This window comes from Erpetoichthys calabaricus, chromosome 9 (genome assembly GCF_900747795.2).
Source record: "Erpetoichthys calabaricus chromosome 9, fErpCal1.3, whole genome shotgun sequence".
Lineage (NCBI taxonomy): Eukaryota > Metazoa > Chordata > Cladistia > Polypteriformes > Polypteridae > Erpetoichthys > Erpetoichthys calabaricus.
Window position 1 is genome coordinate 180,668,581 of NC_041402.2, and position 13,963 is coordinate 180,682,543.

Below are 13,963 nucleotides of genomic sequence, written 5' to 3' on the forward strand. Positions count from 1 at the left end.
CATACTGACCCATGGCTGAGTGTGTGTATAGTATATTTGTGAATCCGGTAATAGATTGGAGTTCTGCGCTGGACTTTTTCTTCTGCTTTGTGCCCGCTGCTGTTGGGGCATGTTAACCTACAACAACCAAGACCATGAATTGGTTTAAGTGGGTTTGAGAAAGGGATAACATGAAATAATTTTGCTGTTGATTGCCACCCTCACTCACTGTCTATGTGAAGTTTGCCCACTCATTAGAACATCACAACAGTTTTGACAAAAAGAGGCCATTCAGCCCAACAAAGCTGTTCTATCACATGTACACAGAGAGAATATGTAAACTCCACACAGATGGCAACCATCTTAATGTGTCTATAAGGATTTCCCTCTCTGTAATCATGTTTTTCTCCCACAGGTTTAGTTACACACTGGCTCCAGTGTTTGTGTGTGTGTGTGTGTGTGTGTGTGCGTGTGTGTGTGTGTGTGTGTGTGCTTGTGCCCTGTGATAGACTGACACCCCATCTAGGGTTCATTGTTTCTTTGCACCTAATTATTTCAATATATGTTTGGATGCCTCACAACTGTAACTTAAATACATCTAAAACTGAATTTAGGTATAACGCAAGAAGTCTTCACCAGGTGTCAAATCCAGGGTTGATTTCTGCCTTGCCTTAAATGTTGCTAGAATAGGCTTTACTTAAGCATTTTTAAAATGGTGGCTCTTTTAATACCCCACATAAACATTATATTGTGATACATTATAAAATAAGATTGCACAATGTACACATTGGTTATGGAGTTTGATGCTCTCCCTGTGCCTTCACTGGTTTCATTTCTCAGTCCAAGCCAATTTTGTTAAGCACATCTGTGTCTTTGATTTTGATGTCAGTGTGTGAATTTGTGTGCACTGTGATGTGTCCTAACTTCCAGCCTAGGCTTGGTTTATGCCTAACACTACCAGGGATCTGGATACTGCAGATTTGAAGAATGAATGAATAAATGCATTTTGTAAACCTCCCTCTTACTTGCTCACCCTTTCTTTTGCTCCCCTTCCCTTTTTCCAGCTCATTATAAGAATTTGCCCAGCATGTTTTAGGCACATCTGCTCAGGAAGGCCCGCCCAAGGCTGCTGTGAGCCACTGAAGCGCCTGGAATGCAGCTGCTCATTGCTGTGCTTCGACGCGAGCAACTGCATTCTGGACGCATCTAAAATGGACGAGCGGTATGTGAAGGCCAGAGCGCCTGCTGGCAGACTTCAATGTGTGCCACTGTAGGACACGCTGGCGCAGAGCCCACCATCTAGGGGGCATCTCCGGCTCTGTTCTGGGGAGCCAGGGCCTGGCCCACTCACTGAGCATTTTTTTTGTGTTCTCTTGTTCCATAGACCCCACCGAGTCAAAACCGACAATCCTGGACAGTATGCAGTCCCAAGAGGTAGGAGTGGGGCAGAGCGTCGAGTTGGCCTGCATTGCATCGGGATACCCCAATCCTGCCATCCGCTGGCTGAAAGATGGACGTCCCCTGCCTGCTGATAGCCGTTGGACCAAGAGCTTGACTGGGCTGACCATCAGTGACCTTCGTCTAGAAGACAGTGGTACCTACATCTGTGAAGTGACCAACACGTTTGGATCAGTGGAGGCCACAGGTCACCTCAGTGTGATTGGTGAGAGTTCATGGGGCTCTGGACAAGAACTGGGGGGGTACCTCGTAGATGAGGATTGGAGCTGCCAGCTGCAGGCAGAGCTAGCCATAGGCGAGAGAGAGAGAGATGGCATCACGGCACGTTATCCTAAATGTTATGCAGCAGCTGCAGTATCTCACGCTCTGAACAATCATCCTCGTCATTCGGGCTGACACAGATCCAAATGGACAGCACAGTTTAGGAAAGTGGCAGACCGGCTCAGCGTCACTGCAGCACAGATGAGGCGCAGCCGTGCCCACACCTCACTTGCCGAGAGTGACTCAGCCCCCGTCCACTGTCAGGGGTGTGGGGGTGAAATCTGAGAAAGTGGAAGTTGGCCAGTGGGCACGTCTGTCTGTCGCCCGGGAAAGACACTGTGACATTTGTGGAGATGTAAACCAGTTTATGGGGTGGGGGCTGGGGGGCTAGGCCAGCTGCAGTATTGTTCAGTGACATTTACTGCGAAGGGTAGCACAGACTCCTCACCTCAGAGACAAACTGTGAAACAGAGCACATCATGCAAGGGCTCAAATCAGGCCTCCATTTCCCAGATACAATGAGCCCAGACTCCCAATAAGAATTCCAGTAAAGCTCAGCAGGGTCCATTCCAGAGAGCTCTGCAAGGCTTCACTGAAGCTGACATAGAAATCTCTTTAAAGGCAATGATGGGGTGCAGAGTTGTGTCATCTGAGACGCCAGTTTGGAAGAAATACTAATGCCTGAAAGGGTAGTTTAACAAGAACCTAACAAATTTGGTTTTCCTGAATAATTTTCTTCCACCGGAATTCAAGATGATCCCATCAGACTCTGTCTTTTGTCATTGGAGTCATTGGATCACATCCTTGTGAGCTCCCAGCTGATCCCTGACTTTAGCTAGAGTCTGGCATTATTGTGGCTTTATCAGTCACAGGTGCAAACCAAGAATATTCAATGACATTTTAACAGAGGTTCCCTAATAGGTTTATAGCTTCATAAGGTCAATAATGTCACATGTATAGTGAAATTTTTATTTGCATGTGCTAATCAACATATAACAGGTTACCACCCTCTGACGCCAGGATTAGTGAGCAGAACAACATTGTCTCGAAAATTCTGCCTTTCTTTTCGTAAATTCCTACCTTATCTCAAAGTTCAAGTAATAATAGAACTAGCTGTCCCCCACAGCTCCTCCCACATAGTAGTAAAACAGGACAAACTTTTAAAAAAATTTTTAAAATGTAATTCTGGCCAAGAGGAAGGTAGGTATGCTCCAACATCAAATATTGGCACTGTATCTGATCGTGTTCAGCTCTGATGGGAGAGCGTCCCCCATGTGGGGAGAAGAGCACATGGTCATTATATCTCTAAAACACACGTTGCTGCAATCTCTCTCTCAAAAACGTCAAACGTTACTCCATAACTATCTGTAGATGATAATGTCTGTTGAACAAACAGGTATCGCTAGCTAAGTGGAGGCAAGGTATGCTTCGACACCCTCGACACGTGGTGAGAGGTAGAGCGACTTGAACGGAGGCTGGCGCATGAGTGAGGAGGGCCACAAAATCATGAGAAGTCACAAAATCATCTGTAACATTCAAGCAAACTATAGAAAAAAACCTGATCTAAATCCACTAAGTAGTTCATTCATGAAAAGCGGAAAGACATACAGACAGACTTTGGATTTTATACATATGTGTATTGATGTGACATGAAAGTACTATGAGCAGATATGGGTGATACTGCACAGACATTCTGCTAGGACTCCAGTCTACTTCATGTTTCACATTTCATTCACTATGTCCTTTATTGGCAGAACCTTTACGGGTGACTCTGACACCAAAGAAGCTGAAGACTGGCATCGGCAGCACTGTGATCCTTTCGTGTGCTGTCCAGGGTTCTCCTGAGTATACCATCCAGTGGTACCGCAACACAGAACTGGTGACACCAGATGACTTCATTTCCATCCGCGGTATCAACAACGAGACTCTTCAGATCACGGCAGCACAGAAGAGCCATTCTGGAGCTTATCAGTGCTTTGCCACCCGGAAAGCACAGACTGCCCAGGACTTTTCTATTATCCTTTTAGAAGGTGAGAAAGTAAATGAAAATCCAATGAATAGGAGAGTATCAAACATGTACAAGAGCATGATGGGGATGAATGAATGGTAGGAAAAGCCATGAAAGATTTATACAGGAGTCAAGTCAAAATAGATAGATAGTAATAGATAGGTCCTAGACAGCAACCATCAAAATGGTGAGGAGATGCACATGAGGAACAGCCAACAGAGGAAGGGTGAATGTTAGACAAGACAAGACAAGACTAGACAAGAATAAGGGAGGTGCCAGGAATAAGCCAGAAATAGAATGAGGTCTAAGGAAAAGTTTGTAAATGTGGGGTTCAGTGAGTGACAGGAAAAGCCAGGGTATAGTTGGGTGGTAATATAAGAAAAAGCCAGAAGGAGACCAAAGTCTAAAGAAATGTCAGTAAATGGTGGTGAGTAAGTAACAGAGTATAGTTGAGGGGAATATATAAAATGGACAGATGGAGACTGAGATCTAAGGAGGAGTGGTGAGTGAAATAGAGGTGGGAGTAAGTAAATGATAGGAAGAGCCAGGGCATAGTCAGGGGAAGTATAAGGAATGGCCAGAAGAAGACTGAGGTCTTAGGAAGAGTTGGTAAGTGGTAGTGGGGTGTAAGTGAGTGTCCAGAAGGGACTGGGTTAAAGTCAAGGGGAGTGTAAGGAAAAGCCAGAATAACAATGAAGTCTAAGGAATCGCCAGTTAATGGTGGTGGGGGTATGTGAGTAACAGAAAAAGCAAGCACAGAGTCAAAGAACGTGTAAGGAAAAGCCAAAAGTCTAAGGTTCAAGGTAGAGTGAGTTTGTTGTGGAGGTGAGTAAGTAACAGAATGAAGTAAAATATGTGGAGATCAGACAGTATAAGGAAGAGGCAGCATTGGATGATAGGATGGATGGCTGAGAACAAAGAGGCCATCAAAATATTTGGATGAGCCAATACAGCGAAGAGAAGTATAAGGAAGAATCGCAGATCTCTATTCCTGTTCATTTGAATCAACATGTAAGCTGATGCATGTACAGTAAATACTTCTTATTTTTCTGTTCTTACTGCATATTTGTAAGTGCACTGAATCATTAGCAACAAATGCTTTATAAGTGTAAACAAAATTGAATTAAATGTGTGGTGCCAAAGAATGAGCTTAATTAAGAGCTAATATTACGATGTAAAGAAAAGGAAGCAAAGAGTTTAAAGGAAGATTGAGTGACAAGAACAGTAACCATTGATGTATCGAAGAGCAATTGCAAAGTATGAGAAATCTGAGGAAGATGCAGCAGAGGATGATGAGGGAAGGAGCATATAAGGAAAATCCTGTAGAGGGTAGTGGGGATTGCTGAGTGACAGAATTTGGCACTGAAGATACATGAAAGAGTCAAATTTTAAGAAAGAGGCAGCAGAGGGTATTGGGGATGGTGGAATCATAGGGAGAATTCCTTAAATATATATAATAAAGCCATATCAAAGTGAACAAAGTATAAGAAACAAAATTATTGGGTTTCGAGCATAATGAGACCACAGCAGAGGGTTATAGGTGTGGGTGAGTGATAGGAAGAACCATCAAGTAGTCTGGGGTGGAAGACAGAAACAACAGAGGATGATGGGGATAAAGGCATGATAGAAAATGACGCCAAAGATATATGGAACAACCAGATCAGAATGGAGGAGTGTAACAAAAAGATAACAGGGGATCTGGATTTGAGGAGGAGACAGCAGAATGTGATAGGGATGGTTGAGGGATATCAGTCGATTTCTAAATTGCTTCATCCTGATCAGGGTCAAGGGGTGGTGCCTGAGCCTATTTCAGCTAGCATAGGGCACAAGGCAGGAACAAACCCTGGACAGGGTGCCATTCCATCGCATGGCAAACACACACACACATACTCCAACCAATCACTAGGGCCAATTTAGTATCACCAATCCACCTAACTCACATATCTTTAGAGGGAGGAAATGTCTTTTGTAGGAGGAAACCGGAGCACCCAGAGGAAACCCACGCAGACACAGAGGGATACAGGGAGAACATACAAACTCCTTGCAGGGAGGACCTGGGATGTGAACTACCACTGTGCCACTGTGCCGTCCTGGTTGATGGATATCAAGAACCATAAAGAGAATTATGGTGTAAAGAAGAGATAGCAAATGTGGTGACAGGAAGAACCATCAAGAAGACGGGTGTAAGGAAGAGACCACAAAGGATAGTAGAGATGGCTGTGTTATAGGGAGAACCATAAAGAGGAATTTAGTGTAAAGAAGAGAGTAGGGTTTGGTTGAATTAGTGGAAGAACCATCAAAAGTATATGATAAAGAGGGGTGAGATGAAGCGGAGTGACAGGAACACACATTAGAGGAATAGGGTGAAAGGAGGAGATAATAGAGCATTGTAGTGATTAATAAGTTATTAGAAGACCCATCATAAGAATTGTGGTATATGACAGAGACAACAGAGGGCAGTTGTAACGGCTGAGTGATGGGAAAAATCATCAAGAAGATTGAGGTGAAAAGAACAATCAGCCAAGAAGAGCCACCAAGGATACATGTCATCAGATATATGCTAAGCAATCAGAATCAGGAACAAGCAGAAGAGGATTAGGGCAGAGGGTGCTCGGGATGGGTGGGTAATAGAAAGGACCATAAAGGTGATTGTGGTTTGACAAGCAGAGGGTGGTGAGGATGGATGAGTGACAGGGAAAAACCATCAAAGGGATACATTATGGAAAAGGGTAGTCAGAGGTGGAGAAGTGTAAGGAGCAGGTGTTGCCCAAATAAAGAAGACAAAGTATTAGGCCATTGATAAGAAGAACCATCAAGATGATTCTGGTGTAAAGAAGAAGCAGCAAAGGCTGGTCAGGATGGATGCATGAAAGGTACAAACAACAAGATGACTGAGGTGTAAGGAAGAAGAAGCAGCAGATGGTGATGGAGTTGAGTAACTGATAGGATATTATGCCAAAGATATATGGAAGAGCCAGGACAGAGTGGGATGTGGTGTTAATAGAGGACTTTGGTATAAAGGGGAGAGAGCAGAGGAACATAGGGATGGTTGATGTATATTAACTACTAACAAATATATTATGGAAAAAAGAGAAAATAAGAGGTGCAGGAAAGAAGAAGCACTAGAGGCCTGTCAGGCTGAATGAGAGATAGGAAATGATTGCAAAGATACATTAAAGAAGTAGGTCTGACTGGAATGTTTGGGGGACCTTTGCATAATGAGGAGACAGCAGAGAGTGGTAGAAATGGTCGAGGGTTAGAAACTACCATCAAGTATATTTTCAAGTAAAGACAAAATAAGAGAGGCGGTGGCACTAAATAATGATAGGTACCATGATGAGGTGTAATGACAGATGAGCAATTGAACCATCAAGAAGGCCGAAGGCTAATTAAGAGACAGCAAGAGGCTAGTGGACTTGGTTGAGTTAATGGAAGAGCCACCAAACATATATGGTATGGAGGTGTCAAAGTGTTTGGAGAGCCAGGAACAAACATTAGATGACTGGGATATAGAGTGCGGTAAGAATGGATGAGTAATGAGAAGAACCATCAAGACTACTGTGGTATAAAACCGAGACAACAAAGGGTAATGTAGAAGTCTGAGAGATGAGAAGAACTAGCAAAGGTATGTGGTATTGCCATTTCAGAGTGGGCAGAGTGTAAGGATGAAACAGCAGAGGATTAGGGCATTACAAAGAGTGGAGAATGGTTGGGACGTGTGAGCAACTGAGAGAACCATCAAAGCTTTACAGAATGGAAAGTGAGGTCAGAGGTGGGGAATTGAAATGATCAGATAGTGGGGGATTAGGGTGTAGTAGGAATGGATGAGTGAGAGGAAGTACCAGTGAAAGGATTCTAGTGTAGAATAAAAAAAATAACAGAGGGTGGTGGGGATGGAGGAATGATAAGAAGTGTCTTCATAAATATATGGAAGAGCCCAGGCAAGGGAGGGTGTAAGAATAAGACAACCAGAGATCTGAGTGTAAGGAAGAGAGACAGCTTAGTGTGGAATGCTTGAGTGACAGGAAGAGCTAGCAAGAGGATCAGGACATTAATAGAAGGCGTTGAGGACATGTGAGTGAATTGTAAAGCCAACAGAATCTAGTTAGATGTTAAAGGAAGTGCCGGTAGTAAGAAGGTGATAATAAATGGGCACATCTCCATGTCCCACAGGCTCTCAGAGGCTCTGTTTTCTCCCTACAGATGGCACCCCTCGGATCATCTTCTCCTTCAGCGAGCGTGTGGTCAATCCAAGGGAATCGTTTTCTCTGATGTGTTCTGCGAAAGGAGCACCCCCTCCCACGATTAGCTGGACCCTGGATGATGAGACAATTGTGAGAGACAGCAACCACCGGACAAACCAGTACACCATGTCTGATGGGAGCACAGTCAGCCACATGAACATCACCAGCTCACAGATTACCGATGGGGGGGGTGTACCGCTGCACAGCCCGCAACTCCGCTGGTAGCGCCGAGTACCAAGCGCGAATAAACGTAAGAGGTGCCTGTCTAACTTTCAATATCAGAATAGGAGTTATTCAGCCCATCCTTTGCCTGCAATCATTTCCTTCTTCCTCTTGTCTTTCTCATCTCTCCGCTTTCCCATCACTTTCTGAGAGCTCTTCCATCATGTGGCATCCCTTCATCTTCACTTTCTCCTCTTGTCACTTGTATTCTGTGTGACATGTCAGTGTTTTAAATCTCTCTTACTCTAACGAGTGTGAAGCTGAGTATCCAGCACCCCAGGGCCAACAACTCTGGCACACAGCATGAAAGCTATTGGTGTGGAAGGGCTTCGAGAAGAAGTCAGTCCACCATGAGCACATGGAATCCTCACTTCAGCCAATCAGCTCCTACTGCTGACCAGAACCCCACCCCCTACCCCCTTTTTCCAAGATATTCTTGTTTCCTTTCCTATTTATTTAATGCTTGTTCTCCCTCATACATAAAAGTGGGACATAAAGAGGATTTGCCTCATGGACATTTTTCGACCATCTCCGGTCCAGCCTTCGTCTTCGGATGGTCAGAGCAGCAGAGATCCCTTCTGAAGCTGTACAAGCCTGAGAGGCCTGCTGCCCGCTTCTCCCGCTCCTTTATGTTTCTGTCACCCTGAAGGGGAGGAAGCAGAGCAGTATTCTGACGTGTAATTGTAGCTGCTCATGTGTGTGGATGAGCCGGGTGGACAGCAATGAAATCTGATACTTGTCTTGTTATCCTGTGCAGACTGGCTTTGACAGCTGCAGTAATATGGCTGTCTTTGTGATGCTGATGTGAGGGAGATGGCTTTGGCAGACAGTGACTATGAAACGTTTTCCCCTCAGCAAGGCCCACGTCTTCTGCAGAATGGCTCTTGTGAGAGCGCAGAGCTGCGTGCCGCTGCCTCAACCCGGGGTTCTTCTGTCATCCTTGCCCTCTTAAGCATGTTTTACTTGCTGAAAGTGGTCTTTAGTTATTCTCTAACCCTCTGTCTCCATTCCATGTGATCTGCAGGTCCTCCCAGCATCCGTGCCATGAGGAACATTACGGCAGTGGCAGGGCGTGACACTTTCATTAACTGCCGTGTCATTGGCTACCCCTACTATTCCATCAAGTGGTACAAGGACTCCCTCCTCCTTCCTGATAATCACAGGCAGTTTGTGTATGAGAATGGCACTCTGAAGCTGACCGATGTCCAAAAGGGGATGGATGAAGGAGAGTATGTCTGCAGCGTCCTCATCCAGCAGCAACTGTCAATCAGCCAGAGTGTCCATGTCACAGTTAAAGGTACCACCAGGCAATGTACACAGGCACGTGCGAACAAGTGAGCCCAGGTGTGTGTGCGTTAGCAGTATTGAAATGTGTGCACATGTGTTTAGGCGGTGTGTGAAGTGTGTGGTCCTTGTGATCGAGTACACTTGCTTATAGTGTGTGAGGCACATTCAGTGAGCAAGTGAATGAGGTCTAATAAGAGTGACCGAAGTGAGCAGGTGTGTGTGTGCATGTGTGCCTGCGTGCATCAGTATGAGTGACCTGAATGTCTACGTCTGCATCCATATGTGAGATTTTGTGTGTGAGCAGAAGTGTAAAGAGCTTTGAGTCCGGCTAAGTGTGCAAATTAGAACAAATAGCAGCATCGTGGCTTACCTTTGTAAGTACACAAGGGCTTAAGTATGTAAAAGTGTGCATGTGTTTGTGAGATCAGAGCGAATACATATGCATGAATATGTGACCTAAAAAAGCATCTGAACCTATCATGTGTGTATGGGTGTGGGAATGTGACTGTGCACACATGTGTGAACAAGAATGAGAAGAGACCTAATAAATTGGTGTACATTTGGAAGCATACACAAGTGTGTGTAAACAAAGTGAACAAATGTGCACAAGAAGACATAGTCACATATATGGGTATCCTGAGTGAGCATGTGAACACAGGTTTGACCGGAGTAAGCATCTGTATGCTTTAGTGTTTACATAAATGTGTATACAGAACCTTTAAAAAGTATTCATTGCCTTGTATGTTTCATCATTTTATTGTTGAACAACCTTGAATCACAGTGGATTTAACTGACCTTTTTTGACACCACAAAACAAGACTCTTTAACATAAAAGTGAAAACAGAGCTTGTTAAATGATCTAAATTAATTACAAATATTAAACCAAAATAGCTGATTGCACAAGTATTCATCTCCTTTAATATGAATTAATTGATTTTACAAGTCACAGAATTAGTTCAATGGAAGTCACATGTCTGGGGTTTCACTTGATTGTAGCCTAAAAATGCATCTGAATGTGGAAGGGCCAGCTTGTGTCAGTCAGTATGGTGGGGTTAACCCACACGATGAAGACAAAAGAACTCTCCAAAAACTCCATGAAAGTACAAGTCAGGGGATGGAGACCAGAAAATATCCCAAGTCCCAGAATATTCAGTTAAGTCAATCATAAAGAAAGAAGAGAATGACAACGCTGTAAGACAAACAAGGGAAGGACACCATTGGACCTCTGAGAACTCTGAAGGTATAACAAGCTACAGCAGTTCAGATTGGAGAAACTGTGCAGACAACAACTGTGCCCAGGTGCTTTACCAGTCACAGCTTTACTGTATGGGAGATGAGCAATAAAGAAAGCCACATGTTAAGGAAACAAACATAACATCTCGGCTAGTTTGCCAGAAGGCACATGGGAGATTCTGAAGTCAGCTGGAAAAAAGGTTCTGTGGTCAAATGAAACAAATAATTGAATTAAATGCTGCACATTATCAAAAACATACCATCCCCACTGTGAAATATGGTGGTGGCATTCTCATGTGGTGGGGATGCTTCCCTACTGCAGACCCTGGAAGGTATGTTAAATGAATGCAGCAAAGCACAGGGAAATCCTGGAGGAAAACCTGATGCAGTCTGCAAGAAACCTGAACCTTGGGAGAAGATTTGTTTTCCAGAAAGACAAACGGCTCCAAGAATAAATCAACACTACACAACAATGGCATCAAAACAACAATGTGACTGTCCTGGAGTGGCAGAGTCAGAGTCCTGATCACAGTCCATTGGAGAATCTGTGGCTGGACTCTCGATCGCCATGACACCGAACAGAGCTTCAGCAGTTTTAATAAGATGAATGGAGGGAAAATGGCCATGTCCAGATATGCAAAGCTTATAGAGAGGGAGAGAGATCTGTGTGCACAGACATGGCTGACAAAGATTCTTCTACAAAATACTGACCTGACAGGAATGAATACTTATGCAATCAATTAAGTAGTGTTATATCAATCACTTTACAGAGATCTTTGTTCACTTTAATATTACACTTCTGTTATTCAATGTTAAAAAAGCCAAACTAAATGCACTGTGAATCAATGTTGTATAACAATAACATTTGAAAACCTCCGAGGGCAGTGAATAAATTTCATAGACGCTGTATATAAGTGTGTATACTTTCAAGCGTGTGTAAATTGAATGAAGGTTGTGTATAAGGTTTGTACGTGTAAACATAGGCATGTATTTGTGTGTTCCCGAGTGAACAAGTACACATGGGTTTGAGACCTCCCAGAGCATGTATATGTGTAAATATGGAGTGGCACGTGGTCACACAGTGGTTGAATCCGACAGCTCGCAGCACCAGGATTCTCCATTTAGCCAGTAGCTGTCTAAGTTTCCATGTTCTACCTGTGTGTGTGTGCATGTTTACTTCATTGGAGACTGTCCCTATGTGAGTAAGTATGGCAGTGTCTGTGGTCCTGTCCTGTGCCCGATGCTGCCCAAACAGATAGCAAGCCCTGCAGCCCTAAACTGAATAAGTGAGTTTGGTACTGCATGAGTGTGCAAGTATACACAGGCTTCTATGAACAGTTGTTTATGGATGTGTAAGTGTGCACAAGTCTACAAGGAAGGACAACTAGATAAGTGATAACTACAGTAGGTACACGTTTATGAGTGTCCACAGGCAAATGTAAATTTAGTGTGCAATAGGTATGTGTGCACAATTGTGTGGGAACCAGAAAATAGAAGTATGGTGAGCAGATGCACATGTATGAATGTAATTGGATAGATAGATAGATAGATAGATAGATAGATAGATAGATAGATAGATAGATAGATAGATAGATAGATAGATAGATAGATAGATAGATAGATAGATAGATACTTTATTAATCCCAAGGGGAAATTAATTGTGCCTATGTAAGCATTTGCGAGTTGACACCAGTATGTGACTGGAGTCTCTTTATGACATGTTTCTCTTTACCCTTTGCAGTGCCTCCTCTTATCCAGCCCTTCGAGTTTCCCCCGGCGTCCATTGGCCAACTTATTTATATCCCCTGTGTACTGTCATCCGGAGACAAGCCCATTCGCATCACATGGCACAAAGATGGACAGGTCATCGTGTCAAGGTCCGAAGTCACCATTGAGACCAAAGACCACATGAGCTCCCTGCAGATTATGAACGTGTCCCTGAAGCACAATGGTAACTACACCTGCATAGCAAGCAACGACGCGGCCACAGTCAGCCGAGAAAGACAGCTGATTGTGAGAGGTGAGAACCACCCAACTGATCCCAGCTTGTAGAGCACATTGGCGACACTAATTTGCAGTGTCACTAACAGTGCTATCTTTGCCTTGCAGTGCCACCACGCTTTGTAGTGCAGCCCAATAACCAGGATGGAATCTACGGGAAGTCAGGAGTCCTGAATTGCTCAGTGGACGGATACCCACCGCCTAAAGTTATGTGGAAACACTCCAAGGGTAAGGAATGTCCTCTCTGTGTCCTGCCTTGTGAAAGCCCACATGCCTGCCACTTACCTTCTCTCCTCTGCATGCAGCTAGTGGAAATTCCCAGAAGTACCACCCAGTTACACTCAATGGGAGAATCCAAATTCTGGCTAATGGATCTTTGCTCATCCGCCATGTTCTAGAAGAAGATGTTGGTAATTACTTGTGCCAGGCTAGCAATGGAGTGGGGACAGACATCAGTAAGTCCCTCTACCTCACAGTGAAAAGTAAGTAAAGTGCCCACACGTGTGCCATAAGCATGTTTTACTGGGGTATTGTTTAAGAAGGTAATGTCTGGTGTTATGCCATGTGAACTCATATTTCCAAATTGTGCCACTCGGTATCCAGCTCCAGGCTTGGAACTTCTAGTACCGCAGATGTTTGATTTTTGGGCTGCTCGCAGCACCTCCCTGGCATTCCTAACACTATGCAGCTCCTACTCATTGGTGATCTCTCTACATTCCTTACTTAAAGGAGTAGGAATAAGGCCAGCGTATTGTTTTCAGGCCATCCACTACACCAGGTCTGATGTAATTGTCTTCGGCAGTTTGTTTTTTTGGTTATGGCACAGGACTTTAGACCTTAAGTTTGCTTATTCAGTCCCATGGCAACTCAGTGTATGACCCCAAGAAAATCACTTAATCAAATATCTAAATAGAAAAATTAACTGTATGTATGCAGCTATGCTATAGCTTTGTGCCTTTGGACAGTGCATGCCATGAAAAGGCCCTATAAACAAATCTTTCTTCATTGTTTCTGCACTCTGCAGTTCCAGCGATGATCACCTCCCACCCAAATACCACTATGGCAATCAAGGGACAGAATAAGGAGCTCAACTGCACTGCCCGAGGTGAAAGACCCATCATCATTCGGTGGGAAAAGGGAGACACAGTGGTGGACCCTGACCGCAATGCTCGATATGCCATTTCCACCAAGGACAGCGGTGATGAGGTCATATCCACACTGAAGGTAAGAGGTCACTCTGTCTTTATTAGTCTTCTGCTTGCCATTCTTG

The 13,963-nt window shown here is 44.1% G+C and overlaps 1 protein-coding gene across 1 annotated transcript in view; it reads left to right on the plus strand.

Annotated features, from left to right (window-relative positions):
• Positions 1 to 13,963, plus strand: part of LOC114656893 (cell adhesion molecule DSCAML1) — a 111,324-nt gene that overhangs the window by 59,981 nt on the left and 37,380 nt on the right. Inside the window, 9 exon segments of the mRNA XM_028808491.2 lie at positions 1,364 to 1,642; positions 3,453 to 3,728; positions 7,910 to 8,133; positions 8,135 to 8,207; positions 9,197 to 9,469; positions 12,434 to 12,712; positions 12,802 to 12,921; positions 12,999 to 13,175; positions 13,718 to 13,917. Coding sequence (XP_028664324.1) covers positions 1,364 to 1,642; positions 3,453 to 3,728; positions 7,910 to 8,133; positions 8,135 to 8,207; positions 9,197 to 9,469; positions 12,434 to 12,712; positions 12,802 to 12,921; positions 12,999 to 13,175; positions 13,718 to 13,917 — 1,901 coding nt within the window.